This window comes from Lutra lutra, chromosome 1 (genome assembly GCF_902655055.1).
Source record: "Lutra lutra chromosome 1, mLutLut1.2, whole genome shotgun sequence".
Taxonomy (NCBI): Eukaryota; Metazoa; Chordata; class Mammalia; order Carnivora; family Mustelidae; genus Lutra; species Lutra lutra.
Genome location: NC_062278.1, coordinates 68,096,776 through 68,122,176, shown reverse-complemented (window position 1 = coordinate 68,122,176; position 25,401 = coordinate 68,096,776). Strand labels below are relative to the sequence as shown.

General features: G+C 36.3%; 1 protein-coding gene across 5 annotated transcripts in view; it reads right to left on the bottom strand.

The window, feature by feature from the left end:
- STXBP5L (syntaxin binding protein 5L) overlaps positions 1 to 25,401 on the bottom strand; it is a 411,169-nt gene that overhangs the window by 303,518 nt on the left and 82,250 nt on the right. For all 5 annotated transcript variants that reach the window (XM_047726199.1, XM_047726189.1, XM_047726217.1 and 2 more), the window contains exons 3-5: positions 23,035 to 23,132; positions 3,339 to 3,420; positions 1,544 to 1,644 (exon numbers count right to left, since the gene is read on the bottom strand). In XM_047726199.1, the coding sequence (XP_047582155.1) occupies positions 1,544 to 1,644; positions 3,339 to 3,420; positions 23,035 to 23,132 (281 nt within the window). The remainder of the gene's footprint in view (positions 1 to 1,543; positions 1,645 to 3,338; positions 3,421 to 23,034; positions 23,133 to 25,401) is intronic.

Below are 25,401 nucleotides of genomic sequence, written 5' to 3'. Positions count from 1 at the left end.
GTCCAACGTTGAGGTTAAAAAACCTATTTTGTCCATCCACACAGAAGTGTAGGGCCAGATCTACTTAAATCATTTAAACAAACAAAAATCGTACAAGCAGAGAAAGTGATAAAATCAATATGTCAATATCTGAGTAATAAATATTTTTAGAGATAAAAAACAGGAACAGTATAATAACTCTTGACTGATTTTTAAATTTTTTAATACCCTGAAATTTCTGCTACATTAATTACTTTAAAATTTAAGATAAAATAACCAAAATTAGATCTAATCTAAATAAAGAAATTCTATCTGGTTTTAGCAGACATCTAAAATATAAATTCCCTCCTCTCAAAATACACTGGATATAATGAAAATTCCCATTGATGCTAAATCCTAAAATACCATAGACATAACACTCATGAATATTACTCAGAATATTGAAGGTTAATGACTTAAATAGTACAGTATGCATATGAGTAGAAAAAGAAAAACTTCGGGGAAATAAAAGAATGTTTGCATAACTGCCATCTTTTTTTCTCACATACTTATAAAAACAGATTTACTTCTTCCAACTCTGTTCATGTAGTAACAATTCCTTATTAAACTATTATCATTCAACAAAATAAAACTCAAGCACTATCTTGAGTTCTTAGCAGTGACAGCCTGCCTGCATTATTCACCTACCTCAGTTTGAATAGTATTTGCTAATCTGTGTAAATTTACTTCTCAAAGGTTTCTTTTTCTTTCATTAACATCAAATTTTCCTGTGATGACCCTTCTCCTTCACTGGAAAGAGTTAGATTGTTTTCCAAATAATAAACAAATATCAGGTTATTTTTCAGTTAAATTACAGAGACAGATAATGAAATACAAATTTTACTTATCTCCAGGCAGATTATCAATTGAGTAGATGTAAATTATGTTTGAGGTTTAACTGACACCAACATTAGAAACATTAAAGTTTGGTAGATTGTTACAAATAAAATCTAGTAATTTTTCCTATATCTATTCATTTAATTTTCTCTTTCAGACTATTAATATTTCATTCTAAATTGGGGGAATCTAAATTCTGGTCAAATTACCATCTTGGAAAACATCAAGCTTTTATATGTAATATTGCTCAACACTTACTACCAACATTTTTGGAATCTAAAACTTTTGTCTCAGGTTTTTTCATGTTAAAATATTTAAGCAAAAGAGTTTAGTGTAGGACATAACTGCCATGATCAAAAGGTATAAAAAAAATTCAGTATTTACTTGACTTTCAAATTTATAGTCTGAGTTTTCAGCACCATGGCCTAGAGAAAAATAAATGCATCATTGCTGCAGTGCCAGTTTATAGCAAGAACAGAAATGTTAGGAGTTCCCCTTTAGATGACTTAATCTAATTATGAATTTTCTATGAATTTTACTATAAAAACAAGCATAACATCAAATTTTTTCTAGATTTTAAGGTTCTGAAAAAAACAAAAAACAACTAGTCTTCCAAAAGTTAACCTGAATCTTCTCAGGAAATACTTTTCTCATACATCAAGAAATTGTTTAACTCAAACATTCTTACCGTTCTCGGTTAAATTTAAGAGAATGAAGAATAGCTGGCCTTTTTTGTCTGAGATTCCACAAATGAAGGGTATCATCTGAACTTGCACTAACCAAAGCACCCTGAAACAAAAAAGAAGACAAAAAAAGTGAGTGACTTCCTTAAGAGATTTTTGTTAAGCAAAAACAAGCTAATTTACTAAATTTTTCGCTATTTGATGAGTTATTTATATCTCTATAACCTACAAATATAGGGAAAAACAATTGTATGTACTTTAATCAGGAAGGTTAAGAATGCTGAGTAGAAGCAAGTGAATTTCTGGACTGGTCTGGATGACTAACTCAAGAAATATGCATTCACCACCAGAAAGAAATAATTATTGTAAGCATCATTAGGACTATTAGGGATTATTGTATTTTCTTTGGGAAAACTAACTTTAATTTTCTTGTCTTGTCACACACATACTATGTGTTTTATCTGCCTCTCTTATTGTGGTATCCCATAGCAAGTATACCTACAAGGTAAAATACGCTAGGTTTGTCAATAAGGAGAATTTCACTGACTTCTGAGAAAGAGTTTGAACTGAGAGAAGTAAAAGGTGGACATCTGCCAACATCACAAATTTTTCATTCCTTAAGAGTCTCTGACACAAAAGTCTATGAACCATTTTACCCATGTTTATGATTATAAAATTCTTAGAGAAAAACATATATGAAAATATGTGGAGATATTGAGTAAAAGATTATTCATACCATAAGAAAACAATCAGCAGTACTTCATTTTTTTTTTTTCCCTCATGGCATTGAGTTCAGTCTGCTAAATGCCTGAATTTGGTATGGCACTAATTTTTAAGGCATTTTTGCATTGACAGCTCACTTAACTGAAAACAGCTCTAAAAGACACAATGATCCACTTAAAATGTGAATAATAACAATGAGCACAGAAGGCCTTAAGAAGCCTCTAACTAATGGAATATTTGTAACTTTTCCAAGCTTTATAAATACATACTCTGTCGTTAGGAAGTTCCTCATCACCACAGGTCTATAGAATAGGAATAGAGTAGGGAAACAATCATCGTAATAGCTATGGGTGAATAAATAAATAAATATGCATATTTGTACCAATAAATAAATCTGAATATATATACAGATAGCAGAACACATAGGTAAATAACTGAAAAGGTTATTTCATGAAAGATAAGGGTAAGACATGAAGTTAATGCTGATTATAAAATTCAAATTAGTATCCCGAAGAAAAGTTTAATAGTCAATGGAGCAATCCGAATTTTAGTAATTTTTAAAAAAAAATGTAAATAATTAATCTATAAATTATGCTGCATAATAAGAACAGGATCTTCTGGTGTATGCAAACTTTCTCCTTTAAAATTTAATAGACAGGGCGCCTGAGTGGCTCAGTGGGTTAAGCCGCTGCCTTCGGCTCAGGTCATGATCTCAGGGTCCTGGGATCGAGTCCCACATTGGACTCTCTGCTCGGCGGGGAGCCTGCTTCCTCCTCTCTCTCTGCCTGCCTCTCTGCCTACTTGTGATCTCTGTCTGTCAAATAAATAAATAAAATCTTTAAAAAAAATAATAAAAAATAAAATTTAATAGACAAACACTGATGTAGTCTTTTATAAGAAATGTGACCATGAATAATATTGCACACATATATACCTTTAAATATTTAGACTATATAAAAAATAAAATATTTAAATAAAAATAATATATTTTATATAACATAATATAAAAAAGGTCACATCAACTAATGTAGTGTGTATATGTACATCTCTGTGATAAATAGTCAAGAAAATCCTTACCTCATTGATCAAGAATTGGAGCTGTAGAACAGCTGCACCACTTTCATGTTGGCAATAACAATCAACGCCAGGTCTCCCAAGTCTAGTATATTAAAAGTCAAGGATTCTAACATTTTAATTAGTACTAATATTAATGAGTAAAGTAAAAACTAACTTACTTAATATCTAATGTTTTGTTTTTTAGTTATCCTTATTTTTGTAAATATAGAGTCAAAAAATCTTAGTTGATACAAATTACATTATGTAGCATAAAACATTAACAAAATGGCCCAATAGGACTTCTCTTGCACATATGGCCTCCTTGACAACAATAACTTGCCATCTATGCACAAACAAAAGTGCTTTCCTGGGAGCTTCCAGATCTAGATAGGAGACTGCAAAACCACAGTGCAGACCAAGAATGAAGAAAGTTGTTTTGAGAAGGCAGGCTAATGCCAGGCAGCTGATTCAGTTTGGGGTCTGTCACCAGCATGTGCTTTATGCCAAGAGATCTTGGAAGCATCACCCACACATCAGGTGATAGTTATACAGACCTCAATTCAGCTGTGGATCCAGAAGTGGCATTTGAACCAACTCTAGGTCTTTTTTGGCTGCAGTGTGAGAGCCATTGGAGGTAAGGCCCTCCAAATTCAGGCAGATTAAAGATTCTGAAATGGCCTTGTAACTGGGCTCCAGCCCATCCCAGCCACAATATCGGAACAATTTTGCCGGTGCAGGGACCCTATTGGAGACACTCTTGTGTTTCTGTCAGTCTGTCAGTCTGTCAGTCGTCCTGAGGGTCCAGGGTCCCAGCAGAAGACATTCCCATCTGTGAATATGATGATCTAGAAAGGCCCTCATCCTCTACTCCCTGCCCCTTCCAGTCACGGACCACGCTACAGATACTCCCATCTGTGCTCAGAGGGATCCTGAAAGGGCCAGTACATGAACCCAGAGTCAGAGTCATAGTCAGCAGTCCTGAGGGTCCAGGGTCCTAGCGGAAAACATTCCTAGCTACAAACCTGATTACTCTGAAAGGGCCTTATGTTTAGCTCCAGCTTCTCCAACTTCAATCTGTGAATAGTACTGCTGACACAGAAACCCAGCAGGAGATACTCCTGTTTGTACTCCCAGAGATCCCTATACTGGGTACCAGCCCCTCCCAGCCTCAATCCATGAGCAGTCCTATAGGCACGGGGAATCGGTAAGAGACACAACTATACCTCAAAAGATCCTGAAAGGGCCCTATATTTGGCTTGAGCCCCTCTGGCCATGGTCAGGGGCCAATCCAACCTATCCAGTAACTTGGAGGGAGACATACCATCTGTTCCCTCAGAGCCAGGTCTATAAACCTTAATCTTGGCTGTGGAATGTGAATCAGCCGTGAAGCTCAGTTCCAGGACCTCTTTGCCACAGTTCAGGATCAATCCTGCCCACCCAGGGAGCCAGTCAGTAATTAGGCAGCAGTTCTCCCAGGGACCTGATGGGAGCCACATCCACCATTTACCTGATCATAGGCTCACTGACTATTTACCTGATAATAGGACACATATGTGGACCCTTGCCCAATACCACCCTACTGACAAGGTATTAGAGGCAGTTGTATGCACCCAGGGACCAGAAGTGATCCACACTGGCCTAAGCCCTTGTAATAAGCCCAACCAGACTCCATTGCAGATCCAGTGACAACACTGTAAATGGCTCCAACACAGCACACCTGCCAAGTCTGGAGATAATATTATCAGCCCAGGGAATGGGACAAGAAAAGGTCTTTATCTTCTAGTCTGTAAAGACTGAAAGAAGTCTTTGCCCCTACAAATGCACAGACATCAATGCAAGGCAACATGGATCTTGAGAAATCAAACACATATGACATCACAAGACACTGATAGCACTCCAGTAATGGACTTCACAAGCACACAGATAACATCATACTTGGTTTAAGAAGTTGAAAGTTCTACCTTTAAAATCAAGAAGACAACAGTGCTCACTCTTACCACACCCATCAGCATAGTACTAGAAGTCCTAAGAAGAACAATAAAGCAAGAAAAAGAAATAAAAGAAGAAGTAAAACTGTCTCTGCAGATGACATAATATTATACATAGAAAACTCTAAAGATAATACCAAAAAAATTAGAAGCAATGAATGAATTTAGTAAAGTTGCAGGATACAAAACCAACATACAAAAATTAGTTGCATTTCTATACATTAACAATAAAGTATCAGAAAGAGAAGAAAACAATCCCACTTACAATAACAAAAAACACAACAAAACAAAACAAAAAACAAATAACAACAACAAAATACTTAGGAATAAATTTAACCAAGGAGGCGAAAGATCTATAAAATTAAAACTATAAGGTAATAATAAAAGAACTGAAGAAGACACAGATAGGAAAATACCTGTGTACATGGACTGTAAGAATTAATATTGTTAAAATGTCCATACTACTCACAGCTATGTATGAATTTGTTGCAATTCCTATAAAAATTCCAGTTTTTACAGAAATAGGAAAAAAATCCAAAATTTGTATGGAACTAAGATAGACCCCAAATAGCCAAAGTACTCGTAAGAAAAAAGAATAAAGCTGGAAGTATCACACTTCCTGATTTCAAACTGTACTAGAAAGCTATAGTAACCAAAACCATATGATTCTAGCATAAAGACACATACCAATAAAACAGAATCAAGAGCCCAGAAATAAACCCAATAGCCCAGAAATAAACCCAATAGCCCAGAAATAAACTCTCCCATGTACAGTCAACTAATATTGACAAAGGAGCCCAGATTACACAATAGAGAAAGGACAGTCTCTTCAATAAATGGTGTTGGGTATTTTCTATATCTAGAAATAGATATTCAAATACCAAAAAAAAAAAGAAATTGAGCTCTCATATTAGTCACAAAAGTTAACATGAAATGGATTAAAAACTTAAATATAACACCTAAAACCACAAAACTACAAGAAAACAGAGGAAAAAATTTCCTTTACATTGATCTTGACAATAAGTTTTTACATATGACACCAAAAAGCACAAGCAATAAAAGCAAAAATAAACACGTAGAACTACATCAAACTAAAAATCTTCTACATAGCAAAAGACAATTGACAGAATGAAGAAATGACCTGTACAATGGGAGAAAATATTTGTGAACTATATATCAGATAAGAGGTTAATATCTAACATGTATAAAGAAGTCATAAAAATCAAAAACAAAATTTTTAAAAATTGGACAAATACCCGAATACATTTTCACAAAGACATACAAATGGCTAATATGCATACTAGAAGAGTCTCAACATCAATAATCAGAGAAATGCAAATCTGAAACCACAATGAACTATTACCTCACATTTGTTAGAATGGTTATCAAGACAAGAGATAAGAGAAGATGGGAAGATGACAAAGTAGGAGGATGCTAAGCTCATCTCATCCCACAAATATAATGAGATAACACTAACATCGGTTTAAATAATTCAAAAAAGAAGACTGGCGGAACAAACTCTATAACTAAAGGTAGAGAGTAGGCCACATTGAAGAGGTTAGGAAGAGAGGAGATACGGCGAGAAACTAAATGGACTATGGGCTGTCTGCAAGGTCGAGAGTGCATCCAGACATAAAGAAAGGAGAGAAACAGACCATCACACTGGAGAGTCCACATGAGGAAGATGAATAATATTTGGCTTGGAAAACCAGAGGGGCCAAATTTTGTGAGTTCTTACAACCAACGTGACTTAAAGTCTGGAATTTTAAAAATCAGCTACTCAGTTCTGGAAGAACACAGAAGGCATAGGAAGCTGAGTCCTCACTCTTAAAGAGATAGCACTATAAACAGTCCACAGAGATATAGCACAGAAGCAACAGTTTGAAAAATATCTGGGAAGAGTGGAGGGAGAGTTATTTTGCATGTCTGGATGGGTAGGGCTCACTAAGGGACTTCTCCAGGAACAAAGGAGATGGCAGGCACTATTTCTTTCCTCCACCTGCCTCCCCTAGTATGAATCTTGATGCATCAAGAGAAAAGAGAACAGTTACATACTAGAGAAAGCTCATAAGGCAATCGGCAGAGTTTTCAGCAGAAGCTCTGGTGGCCCAAAGGGAGTGACATGAAATAGTCAAAGTGCTGAAAGGAAAAAAATTGCAGCCCAAAATACTCTATCCAGAAAGGCTACCATTCAGAATACAATGAGAGATAATGAGTTTCCCATACAAAGAAAAGCTAAAGGAGTTCATGACCATTAAACAAGACATACAAGAAATGTTAAAAGGGACCCTGAATAGAAATGAAAGACCATAAGTAAGAGCTAGAAAGGTAGGAAGCACAAAAGCATTACAAAAAATAATTATTTTTTTAAAAAGTATAGCTGTAAAACTTAGTCAATGAACTCACCAAAAAAAAGCACATAAATTATAAGACCATACCTATAATGTGGAGGAAGTAACAAGTAAACAATGGGTTCAAACTTTAGCAACCATCAACTTAATATAAACTAGTATATGCAGATGATGATATATGAAAACACAATGGTAACCTTATGGACACTGGTAAAAACCAATAAATATGCAAAAGATAAAGAGAAGTGTTGCAAAGATGGTGGAAGAGGGTCGCCTGGGTGGCCCAGTGAGTTAAAGCCTCTGCCTTTGGCTCAGGTCATGATCTCAGGGTCCTGAGATGGAGCCCTGCATTGGGCTCTCTGCTCAGCAGGAAGCCTGCTTCCCCCCACCCCCACCGCCCTGCCTGCCTACTTGTGATCTCTGTCAAATAAATAAATAAAATCTTCAAAAAAATTTTTAAAAAGATGGTGGAGGAGTAGGAGACCCTATCTCAATCAGTCTCTTTAATTGAGCTACCAGACCATTCTGAACACCCAGGAAATCGACCTGTGATGTAAGAAGATATATTTGGATCTCTACAAACAGAGTATCTCAGGTTGTTGGTCTTGAGGTATGAAGGGGGGGTTGTGATTCTGCAGGCAGATATGAAAAGATAAACAGAAGCGGTGCGGGGGAGGCTCTGGATCCTGTGCCACCAGAGCACAAAAGCCTCCCATGCTGGGGACCAGGCACAGACAGGTAGCAGTGGGGAAAGGACTTGAGGTCACCCCCCAGACTGAAACCTGGAGCTACTGAGGCAAGCATGTGAATTGGGGCATCTGGTGGTTTAAAAAATACAAAGGGCAGAGACATGCTTGGATCTGGAAGCAACGGATGGGAGTGTTGCTATGGGGCACACAACCCAGAATGCTGCAGTTTTTAGTAGCACAGACAGAAACGGAGACAGTGTGGCCTAGAGAGCACACTGAAGAAAATCCTGCAATCTCTGTTCCGAGGCAGAGGTTTGGATATGGTCACTTTTGCTCTGACTCTCAGAAGAGACACGGAAAGCCACCAGGGAAAGTCGCCAGAGAAAAAAGCCTCCCCCCAAAAAAAACGGTTTTTACTGAGCCCATCTCCCCTCTGAAAGGGGGCAGGGCAACTCTACCCAAACAGGGTTGCCTGAGTAACAGTGCAGCAGGCCCCTCCCTCAAAAGACAGGCTGAAAGTACAAGAGGCTGACAACCCTAAAGTCCCTATCAAACAGATGCATCTTGCTTGGGTTGTGGTCAATAACTTGGACTCTGTATATTCCCTCATCCACCCCTCAACAGAATGACTGAGAGGAGGAACACACAACACAAGAAAGACACAGGGACTGTAACCTCTGCCACAGAACTAATGGATATGGTTATAAGCAAGATGTAAGAAATAGACTTCAGGGTAACAGTTATGATGATGATAGCTAGGATGGAGAAAACCATTAATGGCAATATAGATTAAGGGCATAAACAAGAGCTGATCTGGCAGAATTTAAAAGATTTTATCTATGAGATCCCATCTAATCTAGATACTCTAACAGAGTAAATGAGACAGAAGAATGAATTAGTGGAGCTAGAAGACAAACTGATAGAAAAGGAGGAACCGGAGGAAGCCTGGAATAAACAGCTTAATATCCATGGAAACAGAATTAGAGAAATAATATCTCTTCTTAATTTTCTTCTAGAAACAATTTATAGTTTTCAGTGCACAATTCTTTTGCATCCTTGGTTAAATTTATTCCTAAATATTTTGGTCCTTTTCATGTTATTGTAAATGAAGTTGTTTTCTTAATTTCCTTTTCAGATTGTTTACCGTTAGTGTATAGTAAAAACAAATATTAATTTGTTGATTTTTTGAGTATCTTGCAGCTTTGCTAGATTCATTTATTACTTCCAACAATCTTGTGTGTGCAGAAGCATCAGGGTTTCTCCTTTATTCATGAAAGATAATTTCCTAAATAATTATATGCTGTTGAGTTTTTCTTCTAACACTTTAAATATTTTACTCGACTCTATTTTTTCTTCCATGGTTTCTAAATTAAAGTCCACTGTAATTCTTATCCTTGTTCTTCTGTGGTGAGGCTGTTTCCTTCCTATAGCTTCCTTAAACATTTCTCTTTGCTTTGCTTATCTACAGACATATGCCTACTGAAATTTTCTTTATTAAAAATTTATCTTGCTTCATGTTTTCTGAGATTCCTTGGTCTTCAATTTGGTTTCTGTTATTAAATCTGAAAAGTTCTCAGTCATCATTACTTTGAATATTGTTCTTCTATCTGTTCATTCTGCTCTTTCAGGTTGTTCAAAAACATTTATATTACACCTTCTGAAATTGTCACACAACTATTAATATTCTAATGTGTTTTTCTCCCATTATTTCTCTTTACATTTCCATTTGGGAAATTGACCTATTTTCAAACTTAGTGATTTTTTTCCTTCTTTGAGTCCAGTCTGTTAAAAAGCCCAGTCAGTGTATTCTTCATTTCTCTACAGTGTTTTTGATATCTGACATTTCCTTTAGAATATTTCTCTTTAAAAAAAAAAAGATTTTATTATTTGAGAGAGAGAGAGAGAGAGAGAGTGCATGAATGAGCATGAAGAGCAGCAGGAGAGGGACAAGCAGACTCCATGCTGAGCAAGGAGCCTGATACAGGGCTTGATTCATGACCCTGAGACCATGACCTGAACTGAAATCAAGAGCCGGGGGCTTAACAAACTGAGCCACCTGGGCGCCCCTTGTTTTGAATTATTTCTTGGAATTTCCATCACTTTGTTTACATTACCCATTTTATATACATGTTATCTACTTTTAGATATGTTTCATAGTGTATATATTAGAGCTCTTAGCATATTAAACTGTTATTTTAAATTCCTTGTCTAATAACTCCTTAATCTTTGTTATAGCTCAGTCTGGTTATGAAGCGTGCTTTACCTGCTTAGATTGCATTTTATCTGAAATTTTCTGTTGAGAGCCAGGTATGTTGGTATAGATTAATAAAAACTGAGGTCAATGGTCTTTAGCATGAGCATTTATGTTAATTTTTCTAGGTCTATCTGATTTTTTATGTAGCTATTTATGATAGAGACATCAAATATCTCTATTGTCTTTGCTTTTTTCACCATTCTTGACTTTATATTTCTCTGTTACTCTGCAGAAAGAGCCTATGTCTGTCACTATCCAGAGCCTGGTTAGTGCTGTGATAAGGTATGGGGTTGGAGGAGTGTTAAGTAATACTGTGATTAAATTTCAGTCTTTTTTTTTTTTTAGATTTTATTTATTTATTTGACAGAGAGAGATCACAAGTGGATGGAGAGGCAGGCAGAGAGAGAGAGAGAGAGGGAAGCAGGCTTCCTGCAGAGCAGAGAGCCCGATGTGGGACTCGATCCCAGGACCCTGAGATCATGACCTGAGCCGAAGGCAGCGGCCTAACCCACTGAGCCACCCAGGCGCCCCTAAATTTCAGTCTTTTAATAGTTCTGTGTGTCTGAGGTATGATCTTCACAAGTGTTTCTCCAGTGGTATAGTCTTTTCCCCCACTTTGTAAGAAGGAAACTAAAGGGAGGTAAAGTTGGAGCACTGCCCTTCTCTTAGTTGGGATAAGGTTCTGGCAGTCTTTCCCCCCAGGAAATTAGATCTTTGTTATAGAATATACCCTGAGTGCATTTTACAATGATTATTCTTTTCCTTCCCTTTCCAGAGCCCTGAAGATATCATTCTCAGATCTTTACCATGAGAACCTAGTATACTTCTCAGAGGTAAAAACCCTTGAAAATATGGGGGTTCCAGTAACACTTTGGCCTCCATGAGATTCCTTCATGATAGTCCACACTCAGTATCCAACAATTTGAGAAAATTACCTTTTGAGTGTTCCTACCAGTTTATGTTTCCAGCAGCTTCTGTACCAGCTGTGACTTTCTAGATTTGTTTTTCTTTCCAGATTTGGGGGTAGAGACTTTCCCTGTAACCTCAGTTCTCCAATAGGTCCAGGAAAGGTTAATTTTAAGTCTAATGAACACTTGATTATTGTAAGGATGGGAGTGATGATTTCTAAGACATTTGTAAGCAGAAGTTAAAATCAGATAGGCCATAAGACAAGCCTCAATAAATCAAGGATTGAAACATATAAATTGTGTTCTCTGACCACAATGGAGTGAAATTCAAAATCAGTAACAGAAAGAAATTTGGGAAATTCAAAAATATATGGAAATTACACAGCATACCCATATATAACCAATAGGTCAAAGATGTCACAAGGAAAATTAAAAAATAATTTGAGAATGAGTGAAAATGAAAACAGTATAATAAGGGATAAAAGGGAATACAACTAAAGCAGTTCTGATATTGAAATTAATAGCTGTAAGCATCTATACAAAAGATCTCAATTCAATAATCTAACATTCCAATATGAGAAACTACGGAAGTAAAATAGAGCCAGACAGTCAAAAGAAAGGAGATGATAAAAATGTGTATGTAAACATAGAATAGAGAAATAAAGAAAATCAATGAAAGCAAAATTTGATTCCTTCAAAAAAAATCAATAAAATTTATAAATATTTAGATAGATCAACTAAGAGTAAAAGAAAGAATACTCAAATAATTAAAGTTAGTAAAAAAAAATTGGACAAACCACAAAGATTAAAAAAGAGCATAAGGGGATACTATAAATAATTATATGCCAAAAAAATTAGGTAATTGATATTAAATGAAGACATTCCTAGAAAGTCACAAACTATTGAAACTGACTTGAAAAGAAGTAAAAAAATGTAAATAGACCTTTAAAAAGATTAATTTAGTAATCAAATAACTACTCAGAATGAAAAGCACAGGGACAGATGGCTTCACTGGTGAATTCTACCAAACAATTAAGATTTATACTTGTTCTTCATTAATTCTTCCAAAAATCAGAAGAGGAAACACTTTGAAACTTTACTCTATTAAGCCAGTATTATCCTGATACCAGAAAAAAAGACATCACAAAGACAAAAAACTAAAAATCATAACTTATTAATATAGACACAAAGATCCTCAACAAAATAGAAGCTAACTGAAACCAGCAAGATGTAGTAAGAATCATTTATCATGACCTGGTGAGATTTACCCCAGGAATGCAAGATTGTTTTAACATTGGAAAATCAATCAATATACCATATCTATAGAACAAAAATAACTTGGTCATCTCAGAAGATGCACAAAAAGAATTTGAGAAAATATCTTCAAAAAACTCTCCATGAATTAGTAATAGAAGGAGATTTCTTCAGTCTTATAAAGCACATATACAAAAACCAACTGCTAACATCATACTAGTGAAATAGTGAATGCTTCTCTGATTTCAGGAAGACAAAAATGCCTGCTCCTGCCACTTCTATTTAACAATGTATTGGAGTTTTTACCCAGGATATTTAGGCAAGAAAAATAAATAAAAGACATTCAGATTAGAGAGAAAAAACTAAAGCTATTTGTAGTTGACAAGATCTTGCACATACACAATCCTAAAAAACATACCAAAAATCAGTAGGACTAATAAAGGAGTTCAGCAAGGCTTCAGTTTACAAAACTCACATACAAAAATCAACTATGTTTCTGTATACTAACAATATCTAAAGGTGAAATAAAATATTCAGGAATAAAATACTCAAAAGAAGTACAAAATTTATATTCTAAAAACTATAAAAACTATAAAACTATAAACTATAAAACACCATCAAAAAATTTAGGAACTAGTACATGGAAAGACATCCCATATTCATAGATCAAAACTATTGTTAGAGTGGCAAATTGATCTTCAAAATCAGTGCAAATCCTATCAAATTCCCAGCTGGCTTTTTTTTTTTTTTAACAGAAATTGAAAAGCTAATCCTAAACTTTATATGAACATTCTAGAGACCCAAAATGCCTAAATGATCTTGAAAAAGAATAGAGTCAGAAGACTCGAGTTTCCCAATTTCAAGATGTAAAGAAAGCTACAGTCATCAAAACAATGATATCTAATATTTTATTGGATAGGGACAGACATATAAATAAATGCAACAGAACTAAGGTTCTTGAAATCATTACATATTTAGCAAGTTGATTTTCAATAAGGATATCAAAACAATTAAATGGGGATAGAATTTTTTTTCAGGAATTAGTGCTACAACTGAATATCTACATGCAATAAAATAAATATAGATCCCTCCTTTACACCATATTAAAAAATTAACTCAAAATGAATCATAGTCTCAAATGTAAAAACTAAAATCATAAAACTATTAGAGGAAAATGGGAGTAAATTTTGCGACCTTAATTTAGGCAATGACTTCTTAGATATTACATCAAAAACATAAAAAAAATTACACACACACATACACACACACACACTGAATTTCATAAAAATCAAAAACCTTTGTGTTTTAAAAAAATACCATCAAGAAAATGAAAAGACAATCCAAAAAAAAGATTAGAAGAAAATACTTACATATCATAAATCTGATACAGGACTTGTATCCAGAATTTTTAAACAAATATTACAAGTTGAAAAATGAAAAAAAAATTAAAAATAGGAAATGAATTTGAAAAAATATTTCTCCAAAGAAGATATACAAACTACTAACAAATACATAAAAAGATGCTCATCATCACTAGTCATTAGGGAAGTGCCAATAAAGAGCAATTCATAAGATACCACTTCATATCTAATAAGTATGGTTATAATAAAAAAGACAGATAACTAATGTTGGAAAATGTTCCATATCCATATGGAAGATATGGAAGATATGGAGAAATTGACCTAATACATTGCTGGTGGAAGGTAAAACCATTTAACCTCTTTGGAGCACAATACAGAATTTTCTCAAAATGTAAAATACTGTTACCATATAATGCAGCAATTTTTCTTCTGAGTGTATACCCAAGACAATTTTTCTTCTGAGAGTACACCCAAGAAAATTAAAATATGTCCACACAAAAATCTGTATACAAAAGTTCACACAGTATATATAACAACCAGAAAGTAAAAATAATCTAAATGTCTATCAATTTAACAAATAAAATAAAAAGCAACTGGGTAAATGAGGTGTTATATCCATACAATGGAATATTATTTGTACTAAGTTAACGAAGCCAGTCACAAAAGACCACATATTATGTGATTCCATTATATGATATGTCCGGAATAGAAGAATCTATAGAGATAGAAATTAGGCTGGAGCTAGCCTGGGACTGGAGGACAGAGGGAAAATAAGGAGTAACTGCTAATAGTTACAGGGTTTCTTTTTGGGCTGATATGTTTTAAGAGTTATTGTGGTGATTATTGCACAGTTCTAAGAACATAGTAAAAAAACCATTGAATTTGGAGAGAAGGAGTCAAGATGGCAGAGGAATAGCAGGCTGAGATGACATCAGGTAGCAGAAGATAAGCTAGATAGTTTAGCAAACCATTCTGAACACCTACAAATCCAACAGGAGATTGGAGAGAAGAAGAGCAGCAATTCTAGAAACAGAAAATCGACCACGTTCAAAAGGTAGAACCTGCAGAGAAGTGAATCTGAAGCAACGGGAAGATAGACTGTGGGGGGAGAGGCTGGCTCCCGGCAAGCAGCAGAGCAATGGAGCACAAAATCAGAGCTTTTAAAAGTCTGCTCCACTGAGGGACATCACTCCAGAGGCTAACCCGGGGTGGAACCCTTGCAGGGACAGCATGGTCTCAGGGACCACGGGGTCACAGAAGGATTGGAGGTGTCTGAGTATCACAGAGCTCACAGGTATTAGAGACGGGAAGCCAGATACAGAGACAGAGCCAAGGAGTGAGCTCTCAACTCGGGGTTACCTTAAACTGTGATCCGTGGCAGTCATGCCACTGCTCTTTGAAAAAGGACCCCACAAGTGGCAGATCCAGGGAGAACCCCTTGGAAGAACAGCAGCGACCTGCTGGGTTTGAAGACTCCAGGCGGGGCTGTGTGCCAGAGACAGAGACAATCGGTCACAGGCCAGGTGAGCTCGGTGTGCAGCCAGAGGCCAGCGAGATGGGAATGATTGAATGCTTTTCTCTGAGAGCGCACTGAGGAGTGGGCACTGAGTTCTTGGCTACTCCAGACTGGAGATTGTGAGGCCACCATTTTTATTCCTGTCCTCTAGAACTCAACAGAAAGTGTTCAGGGGACAAAAGCTCCTGAGTGTGAACCCCAGGAGATTATTTAGCCCAGCCCCTGATGAGGGGCGGTGAAATTCCGCCTCGGGCAAAGACACTTGAGAATCACTACAATAGACCCCTACCCCAGAAGATCAGCAAGAAATCCAGCTAAGGCCAAGCTCACTTATCAAGGAGAACAGCGGAATTCCAGAGGAGAAGAAAGCAAAGCATGGAATTCATGGCTTTCTCCCCATGATTCTTTAGTCTTACAAAGTTAATTAATTATTTTTATTTTAGTTTTTCTCTTCCTCTAATTTTTCTTAACTTTTACTCTTTCCTCTTTTAACTTTTTTTAAAACTAGTTTATCTTAACAATGCCCTTCCAAAAAAAAAAAAAAATCTTCTTGGGGCATCTGGGTGGCTCAGTGGGATAAAGCCTCTGCTTTCGTCTCAGGTCATGAACCCTGGGTCCTGGGATTGAGCCCCACATCGGGTTCTCTGCTCAGCAGGAAGCCTGCTTCCCCCTCTCTCTCTCTGCCTGCCTCTCTCCCTACTTGTGATCTCTGTCTGACAAATAAAAAAACAAATCTTTTTAAACTTTCATTATTATGGTCATATTTTATCCTTCATTGTATCTAACTTTATTTTTTGTATACACGTAGGGTTTTTTCTTCTAAAAAAATTTGGGATACAACTTCTTCTAATAGATCAAAATATACCCTAAATCTAAAACAGGGCTTTGTTCTAGTATCCAGCCTGAGCAAATTCTCTCCACTTTCTTTTTTTTTCTTTTCCTGACCAACTTATCAACTCCTTTTTTAGAATTTTTTAAAAAATCTTTTTTTAAAAAATCTTTACAGTCATATTCCATCCCTTCATTGTATTTACCCTTATTTTTGTACATATATATGTAAGTTATTTTTTTCTTTAAAATTTTGGGAGGTAGTTTCTTCTAAGAGACCAAAATATGCTCAAAATTAAGTGGGTGGCTCTGTTCTACTCACCAGTCCAATATATATATTTTCTTTTTTCTTTTCTTGGTTTTTTTTTTTATTTTTTTGAACTTCTTTTTACCCCCTTTCTTCTCCCCACGATTTGGGGTCCCTTCTGATTTGGTTAATGCCCATTTTCTGGGGCCTTTCCCATTCTTTTTGTGTTTTATTCTTTCCTTCATGTATTCTTATCTGGATAAAATGACAAGGTAGAAAAACTCACCACAAAAAAAAAAAAAGAACAAGAGGCAGTACCGAAGACTAGGGACCTAATCAATACGGACATTGGTAATACATCAGATCTAGAGTTTAGAATGACGATCTTCAAGGTGCTAGCAGGGCTTAAAAAAGGCATGGAAGATATAGAGAAACCATGTCTGGAGAAATAAAATAACTAAATTATAACCAAGCTGAAATCAAAAAAGCTATTAATGAGGTGCAATCAAAAATGGAGACTCTTACTGCTATGATAAATGAAGCAGAAGAGAGAATTAGTGATATAGAAGACGAAATGATGGAGAATAAAGAAGCTGAGCAAAGAGAGACAAACAACTACTGGACCACGAGGGGAGAATTTCAGAGATAAGTGATACCAAAAGATGAAACAACAATAGAATTGGGATTCCAGAAAAAGAATAAAGAGAGAGGGGAGCAGAAGGTATACAGGAACAAATTATTGTAGAGAATCTCCCTAATATGGCAAAGGGAACAAGCATCAAAATCCAGGGATGCAGAAAACCCCCCTCAAAATAAAAAATAGGTCCACACTCCATCATCTAATAGTAAAACTTGCAAGTCTTAGTGACAAAGAGAAAATCCTGAAAGCAGCCTGGGACAAGAAGTCTGTAACATACAATGGTAAAAATATTAGATTGGCAGCAGACTTATTCACAGAGACCTGGCAGGCCAGACAGAACTGGCATGATACATTCAGAGCACTAAATGAGAAAAACATGCAGGCAAGAATACTATAACCATCTAGGCTATCATTGAAAATAGAAGGAGAGATGAAAGAGCTTCCAGGACAAACAAAAGGTAAAAGAATCTGTAAACACCAAACCAGCCCTACAGGAAATATTGAAAGTGGTCCATGAAGCAAAGAGAGAGCCTAAAAAATAGTAGACCAGAAAGGAACAGAGATATACAGTAACAGTCACCTTACAGACAATACAATGGCACTAAATTCATATCTCTCAATAGTTACCCTGAATGTTAATGGGCTAAATGCCCCAATCAAAAGACACAGGGTATCAGAATAGATAAAAAAACAAAACCCATCAATATGCTGTCTACAAGAAACTCATTTTAGACCCAAAGTCACCTCCAGATTTAAAGCGAGGGGATGGAAAACAATTTACCATGCTAATGGACATCAAAAGAAAGCTGGGGTGGCAATCCTTATATCAGATAAATTAGATTTTAAGCCAAAGATTATAATAAGAGATAAGGAAGGACACTATATCATACTCAGAGGGTCTTGTCCAACAACAAGATCTAACAATTGTAAATATCTATGCCCCTAACATGGGAGTAGCCAACTATATAAACAATTAATAAGTAGATCAAAGAAACACTCCGACAATAATACAATAATAGCAGGGAACTTTAATACCTTCCTCACTGAAATAGACAGATCATCTAAGCAAAAGAACAACAAGGAAATAAAGGCCTTAAATGACACATTGGACCAGATGTACATCATAGATATGTTCAGAACATTCCATCTGAAAGCAACAGAATACACATTCTTCTCTAGTGCACATTGAACATTCTCCAGAATAGATCACATCCTGGGTCACAAATCAGGTCTCAACCAGTACCAAAAGACTGGGATCATTCCCTGCATATTTTCAGACCAAAATGCTCTGAAGCTAGAACTCAATCACAAGAGGAAATTTGGAGAGAACTCAAATACATGAGGCTAAAGAGCATCCTACTAAAGAATGAATGGGTCAACCAGGAAATTAAAGAAGAATTGAAAAAAATTCATGCAAACAAATGAAAATAAAAACACAACAGTTCAAAATCTGTAGGACACAGCAAAGGCAATCCTGAGAGGAAAATATATAGCAATACAACCCTTTCTCAAGGAACAAGAAAGGTCTCAAGTACACAACCTAACCCTATACCTAAAGGAGCTGGAGAAAGAACAGCAAACAAAGCCTAAACCCAGCAGAAGAAGAGAAATAATAAAGATCAGAGCAGAAATCAATGAAATAGAAACCAAAAGAACAGTAGAACAAATCAATGAAAGTAGGAGCTGGTTCTTTGAAAGAATTAATAAGATTGATAAACCCCTGGCCAGACTTATCAAAAGGAAAAGAGAAAGGACCCAAATTCATAAAATCATGAATGAAAGGGGAGAGATCTCAACCAACACCAAAGAAATACAAACGATTATAAGAACATATTATGAGCAACTATACACCAGCAAATTAGACAATCTGGAAGAAAAGGATGCATTCCTTGAGACATATAAACTAGTCTCTACTGCACTGAACTGAACCACAACTGAACCAGGAAGAAATAGAAAACCTGAAAAGACCTATAACCAGTAGGAGATTGAAGCAGTCATCAAAAAATCTCCCAAAAAACAAGAGCCTAGGGCCAGATGGCTTCCCAAGGAAATTCTACCAAACATTTAAAGAAGAATTAATTCCCATTCTCCTGAAATTGCTCCAAAAAATAGAAATGGAAGGAAAACTTCCAAACTCATTTTATGAGGCCAGCAATACCTTGATCCCAAAACCAGACAAAGACCCCACCAAAAAAGAGAATTACAGACCAATATCCTGGATGAATGCAAATGCAAAAATTCTCACCAAAATACTAACCAATGGAATCCAACAGTACATTAAAAGGATTATTCACCATGACCACATGGGATTTATTCCTGGGCTGCAAGGATGGTTCAATATCTGCCAATCAATCAATGTGATACAACACATTAATAAAAGAAAGAACAAGAACCATATGATACTCTCAATAGATGCCGAAAAAGCTATTGACAAGGTACAGCATCCTTTCTTGATCAAAACTTCTCACAGTGTAGGCATAGAAGGCACATACCTCAATACCATCAAAGCCATCTACGAAAAACCCACAGCAAATATCATTCTCAATGGGGAGAAACTGAGAGCTTTTCTGCTAAGGTCAGGAACAAAGCAGGGATGTCCACTATCACCACTGCTATTCAACATAGTACTGGAAGTCCTTGCCTCAGCAATCAGACAACAAAAAGAAATAAAAGGCATCCAAATTGGCAAAGAGGAAGACAAACTCTCACTCTTTGCAGATGATAAGATACTTTATGCAGAAAACCCAAAAGACTCCACTCCAAAACTGCTAGAACTCATACAGGAATTCAGTAAAGTGTCAGGATATAGAAGAATGAGAAATTAAGGAGTCGATCCCATTTACAATTGCATCCCAAATCATAAGATACCTAGGAATAAACATAACCAAAGAGGCAAAGAATCCATACTCAGAAAACTATAGAATACTCATGAAAGAAATTGAGGAAGACACAAAGAAACGGAAAAATGTTCTAATCTCATGGATTGGAAGAACAAATATTGTGAAAATGTCTATGCTACCTAGAGCAACCTACACATTTAATGCAATCCCTATCAAAATACCATGAACTTTCTTCAAAGAAATGGAACAAATAATCCTAAAATTTATATGGAACCAGAGAAGACCCTGAATAGCCGGAGGAATGTTGAAAAAGAAAGCCAAAGTTGGTGGCATCATAATTCCAGCCTTTAAGCTTCTTTACAAAGCTGTCATCATCAAAACAGGATGGTACTGGCATAAAAACAGACACATAGATCAATAGAACAGAATAGAGAACCCGGAAATGGACCCTCAACTCTATGGTCAACTAATTTTCGACAAAACATGAAAGAACATCCAATGGAAAAAAGACAGTCTCTTCAATAATGGTGTTGGGGAAATTGGACAGCCACAGACAGAAGAATGAAACTGAACCATTTCCTTACACCACATGCAAAAATAGACTAAAAATGGATGAAAGACCTCAATGTGAGAAAGAAATCCATCAAAATCCTTGAGGAGAACACAGGCAGCAACCTCCTTGACTTCAGCCACAGCAACTTCTTCCTAGAAACATTGCAAAAGGCAAGGGAAGCAAGGGCAAAAATGAACTATTGAGACTTCATCAAGATCAAAAGCTTTTGCACAGCCAAGGAAACAGTCAACAGTACCAAAAGACAACTGACAGAATGGGAGAAGATACTCGCAAATGACATATCAGATAAAGGGCTAGTATCCAAAATCTATAAAGAACTTATCAAACTCAACACCCAAAGAACAAATAATCCAATCAAGAAATGGGCAGAGGACATGACAGACATTTCTGCAAAGAAGACATCCAGATGGCCAACAATCACATGAAAGAGTGTTCCACATCACTCGGCATCAGAGAAATACAAATCAAAACCACAATGAAATACCACCTCACACCAGTCAGGAAGGCTATAATAAACAAGTCAGGAAATGACAGATGCTGGTGAGGATGCGAAGAAAGGGGAACACTCTTACCCTGTTGGTGGGAATGCAAGCTGGTGCAGCCACTCTGGAAAACAGCGTGGAGGTTCCTCAAAAGTTGAATATAGAGCTACCCTATGACCCAGCAATCACACTATGGGGTATTTACCCTAAAGATACAAATGTAGTGATCCGAAGGAGCACATGCTCCTGAATGTTTATAGAAGCAATGTCCACAATAGCCAAACTATGGAAAAAACCTAAATGTCCATCAACAGATGAATGGACAAAGAAGAGGTGGTATATATATACAATAGGATACTATGCAGTCATGAAAAGAAATGAATTCTTGCCATTTGCAACAATGTGGATGGAACTAGAGGGTATTGTGCTAAGTGAAATAAGTCAATCAGAGAAAGACAATTATCATATGATCACTCTGATATGAGGAATTTGAGAGGCAAAGTAGGGTCATGGGGGTAGTGAGGGAAAAAGTGAAACAAGATGGGATTCAGAGGGAGACTCAAGCTCACAAAATAAACTGAGGGTTCCTAGGGAGTGGGGGGGTAGGGATAGGGTAGCTGGGTTATGGGCATTGTGGAGGGTGTATGCTATGGTGAGTGCTATGAAATGGATAAGCCTGATGATTCATAGACCTGTACCCCTGAGGCAAATAATACAATATATGTTAATAAAAAATTAACTCAAAATGGATTAAAGACTTGAAATAGAAAACCTGAAACCATAAAACTCCTGGAAGAAAATAAAGGCAGTAATTAGCTCCTAGACATTGGTCTTGGCAATGATTTTTTGGATACAATACCAGGACAAAAATAAACAAGTAGGAGTACATCAAACTAAAAACTTCTGTACAGCAAAGGAAACCAACAACAAAATAAATGGGAGAAAATATTTATAAATTACATATGTAATAAGGGGTCAATATCCAAAATATATAAAGAACTCATACAACTCAGTAACAAGATAAAAAACAATTACATTAAAAAGTGGGCAGAGAGGGGCGCCTGGGTGGCTCAGTGGGTTAAGTCTCTGCCTTCGGCTCAGGTCATGATCCCAGCATCCTGGGATCAAACCTCATATCGGGCTCCATACTCGGCGGAAGCCTGCTTCTCCCTCTCCCACTCCCCCTGCTTGTATTCCCTCTCTCGCTGTGTCTCTCTCTGTCAAATAAATAAATAAAATCTTTTAAAAATTAAAAAAAATAAAAAATGGGCAGAGAATTTGAAACGACATTTTTCAAAGGCCTACACGTGGCCTACTGGTACATGAAAATTTGCTAGGCATCACTAATTATCAGAGAAATGCAAACCAATACCACAGTGAGATATCAACTCATACCTGTTAGAATGGCTATTACCAAAAAGGCAAGAAATAACAAGTGTAGGATATGGAGAGAAAGGAACTCTTGCACACTATTAGTGTGACTATAAATTAGTACAGTTACAATGGAAAACAGTATGGAGTTTTCTCAAGGAATTAATACTAGAACTTCCATATGATTCAGCACTTCTACTTCTAAGTATTTATCCAAAGGAATTAAAGAAAGGACATCAATAGTTATGTCAGAGACACTAAAAATATGCCAATGAACTGGACAATATGAGATTTCACAATCATTACTCACTTCAAAGAAACCAAATTTATTTGATCATATTCCACTTACCTGAATATTTAAGGAAATGTAATTGGTATTAATGTAACAAATAATAAAACAAAAATTAAGGATACATTCGTATAGCACCTGTTCTTGTCCCAATAGCCAAGATTTTCTGAACTGGATCAAAGGCTAATGCTGTGGGCTGATAAGGGAAACCATGCCGAACTGTCTGAAAGAGAGCAGATAGTAAAAATAGTGATCAAGGAAATAAAAATTAATACAATTAAAACTAAAAGATACCATTGTCCAACTACCATAATGAGTAAAATAATTATTTTTAATTAAAAAAATAACTACTACCAAATGTTGGTAGGAATATAAAATGACACAAACACTTTGGACAATTTCCTTGCCATTTTCTCTAACACTCTCTGTCCTATGAGTTATAAATTTCACTCTTAGGTATGCATCCCAGAAAATAACATATGGCCACATAATAATCTGTATAAGTATGTCCCTAATAGCTATATACTTAACAACCTAGAAACAGTCCAGCTCTCCAACAAGAGAATCAAAACCAAAAATGTGCTATACTCATACAATAAATTACCACTCCCCAGTTGAAATATGATAAATGCTAATGATAGATGCAACATGGATGATTCTCAAAAATGTTATGCTAAATAAAAGAAGTAATATACAAAACAGTGTATACAGTATAATTATATTAGAATTTGAACAAGCAAAACTAACCTATGATGAAAAAGAAAATCACAGCAGTGGTTGACTTGAGGAGAACTCACTGAAAGGGAGTATAAGTAAAGGTAATATTCTATATTTTATTCTATATTCTATATTTTAATAAAGGTGGATTACACAAGTGTATACACTGGTTAAAAACTCATCTAATTGTACAATAAAATTTATGATTTTTCTGTGTGTAAACTAAGTGTCAAAAAAAGATAAGAAAATAGTATTATAAACAAATATTGAACTCCAATTAATGATATGCATATTGAGGTTTTTTTTTCATATTGAGTTTTTAAGAGGTAAAGTCTACTGACATCTGCAACTTAATTCAAAATGCATCCATAGAAGTATTATGGTTCATAGATGGATAGACATACATTATAAAGTAAATATAGCAAAATGATAATTGTAAAATCTACATTCTGAGTATGTATGTGTATGTGTGTGTATACAAATAGATACATGAATGCTCATAGTATAACTTTTCAACTCCTCTGTGTGTTTGAAAGCTTTCATAGTCATACAATGTGGAAAAAAAAAGAAAAATATAAAGAGTTAATAATATCATAAAGCTGACAAGACTAACAAGAATATGTAATAATATACAGGAATTAATTTCAACATGAAATATAACTTTTCAAAGAAATAGGGGACTCACATAGGTCAGAAAAAAAATAGATTCTGGAAGGAGCTGGGGAACATAGCAGGGTAGAAAGACCCTGAGCTCACACCATCTATGTTTATAACTTGGTATCATTCACATCCAAGTAGATTAAACCCTCCAATCTGAAGAAGGGCAAAACAAACTCCACAACTAAAAACAGAGAAAAGTCTGCATCTGAAAGTTTAGGAAAGACAAAAAGGCAGAGGAAGCTGCCTGCAGGAGGAGGGAAACTAGCATATGCAGAGGGCAGAAAAATGGTCCCTAGGACCAGCATACAAGGGGGAAGACTAATCCTCATGTTTGACTTTGAAAATGAGAAGGGCTGAATTCCATGAGTTTGTATAACTTGGATCCTGGAACTTTAAAAGTCAGCTGATGCAGCACTGGGCTAGCCACAGAGGCAAGTGATAGCCGGGTCACTGCCGTTAAAGAGACAACAGCCTACCTGGACAGGAAGCACAAAAATGGCAATTTACACAACACCAGGGGCTAATGGGAGACAGATTTATTCATACTGATTCAGAATGTGTTCAGCAACCTCTCTGAAAAAGAGGGAGCTGGCAGGCACCATTTTCCTCCCCTGTTCCCCAGCATAAACAGAGGGTCATCTACAGGAGTCAGGCTACACAGGCATTTGCTACCTAAACTGCTAGCAGTAGGCCATGAGTTCCCCTAAGGACTCACCTACTCCAAGCCAGCTAGCTTTGGCCCTGGGCTCAGTGCCAATTTTGTGAAAGCTGCCAATGTGCCCACTGCAGCCACTGCTGCACACTGCACCCAGCCAGTGCATAGTCCCCAGCTATGTGCCCCCAGCCACCAGGGGGAATACAGCCCTCAGTTTCCACAGAACTTCAGGGGATCTGGCATAGGACTAGCGGCCCTGCACAAATTTGCTAACAGTGTTGCCCCATTCACAAATTCCCTCAAAGCCACAACCCCTCAGAGTTGGCCTGCCTGGGTCCCACCAACACCACCGACAGCAAGTACAGCAATATAGGCAAAGCATCAGTCTGACAACTGCACTGAAAAGAAAAGCAACTCAGACACAAAATCAGGACATAAGCAACACACATAAGATACTCTC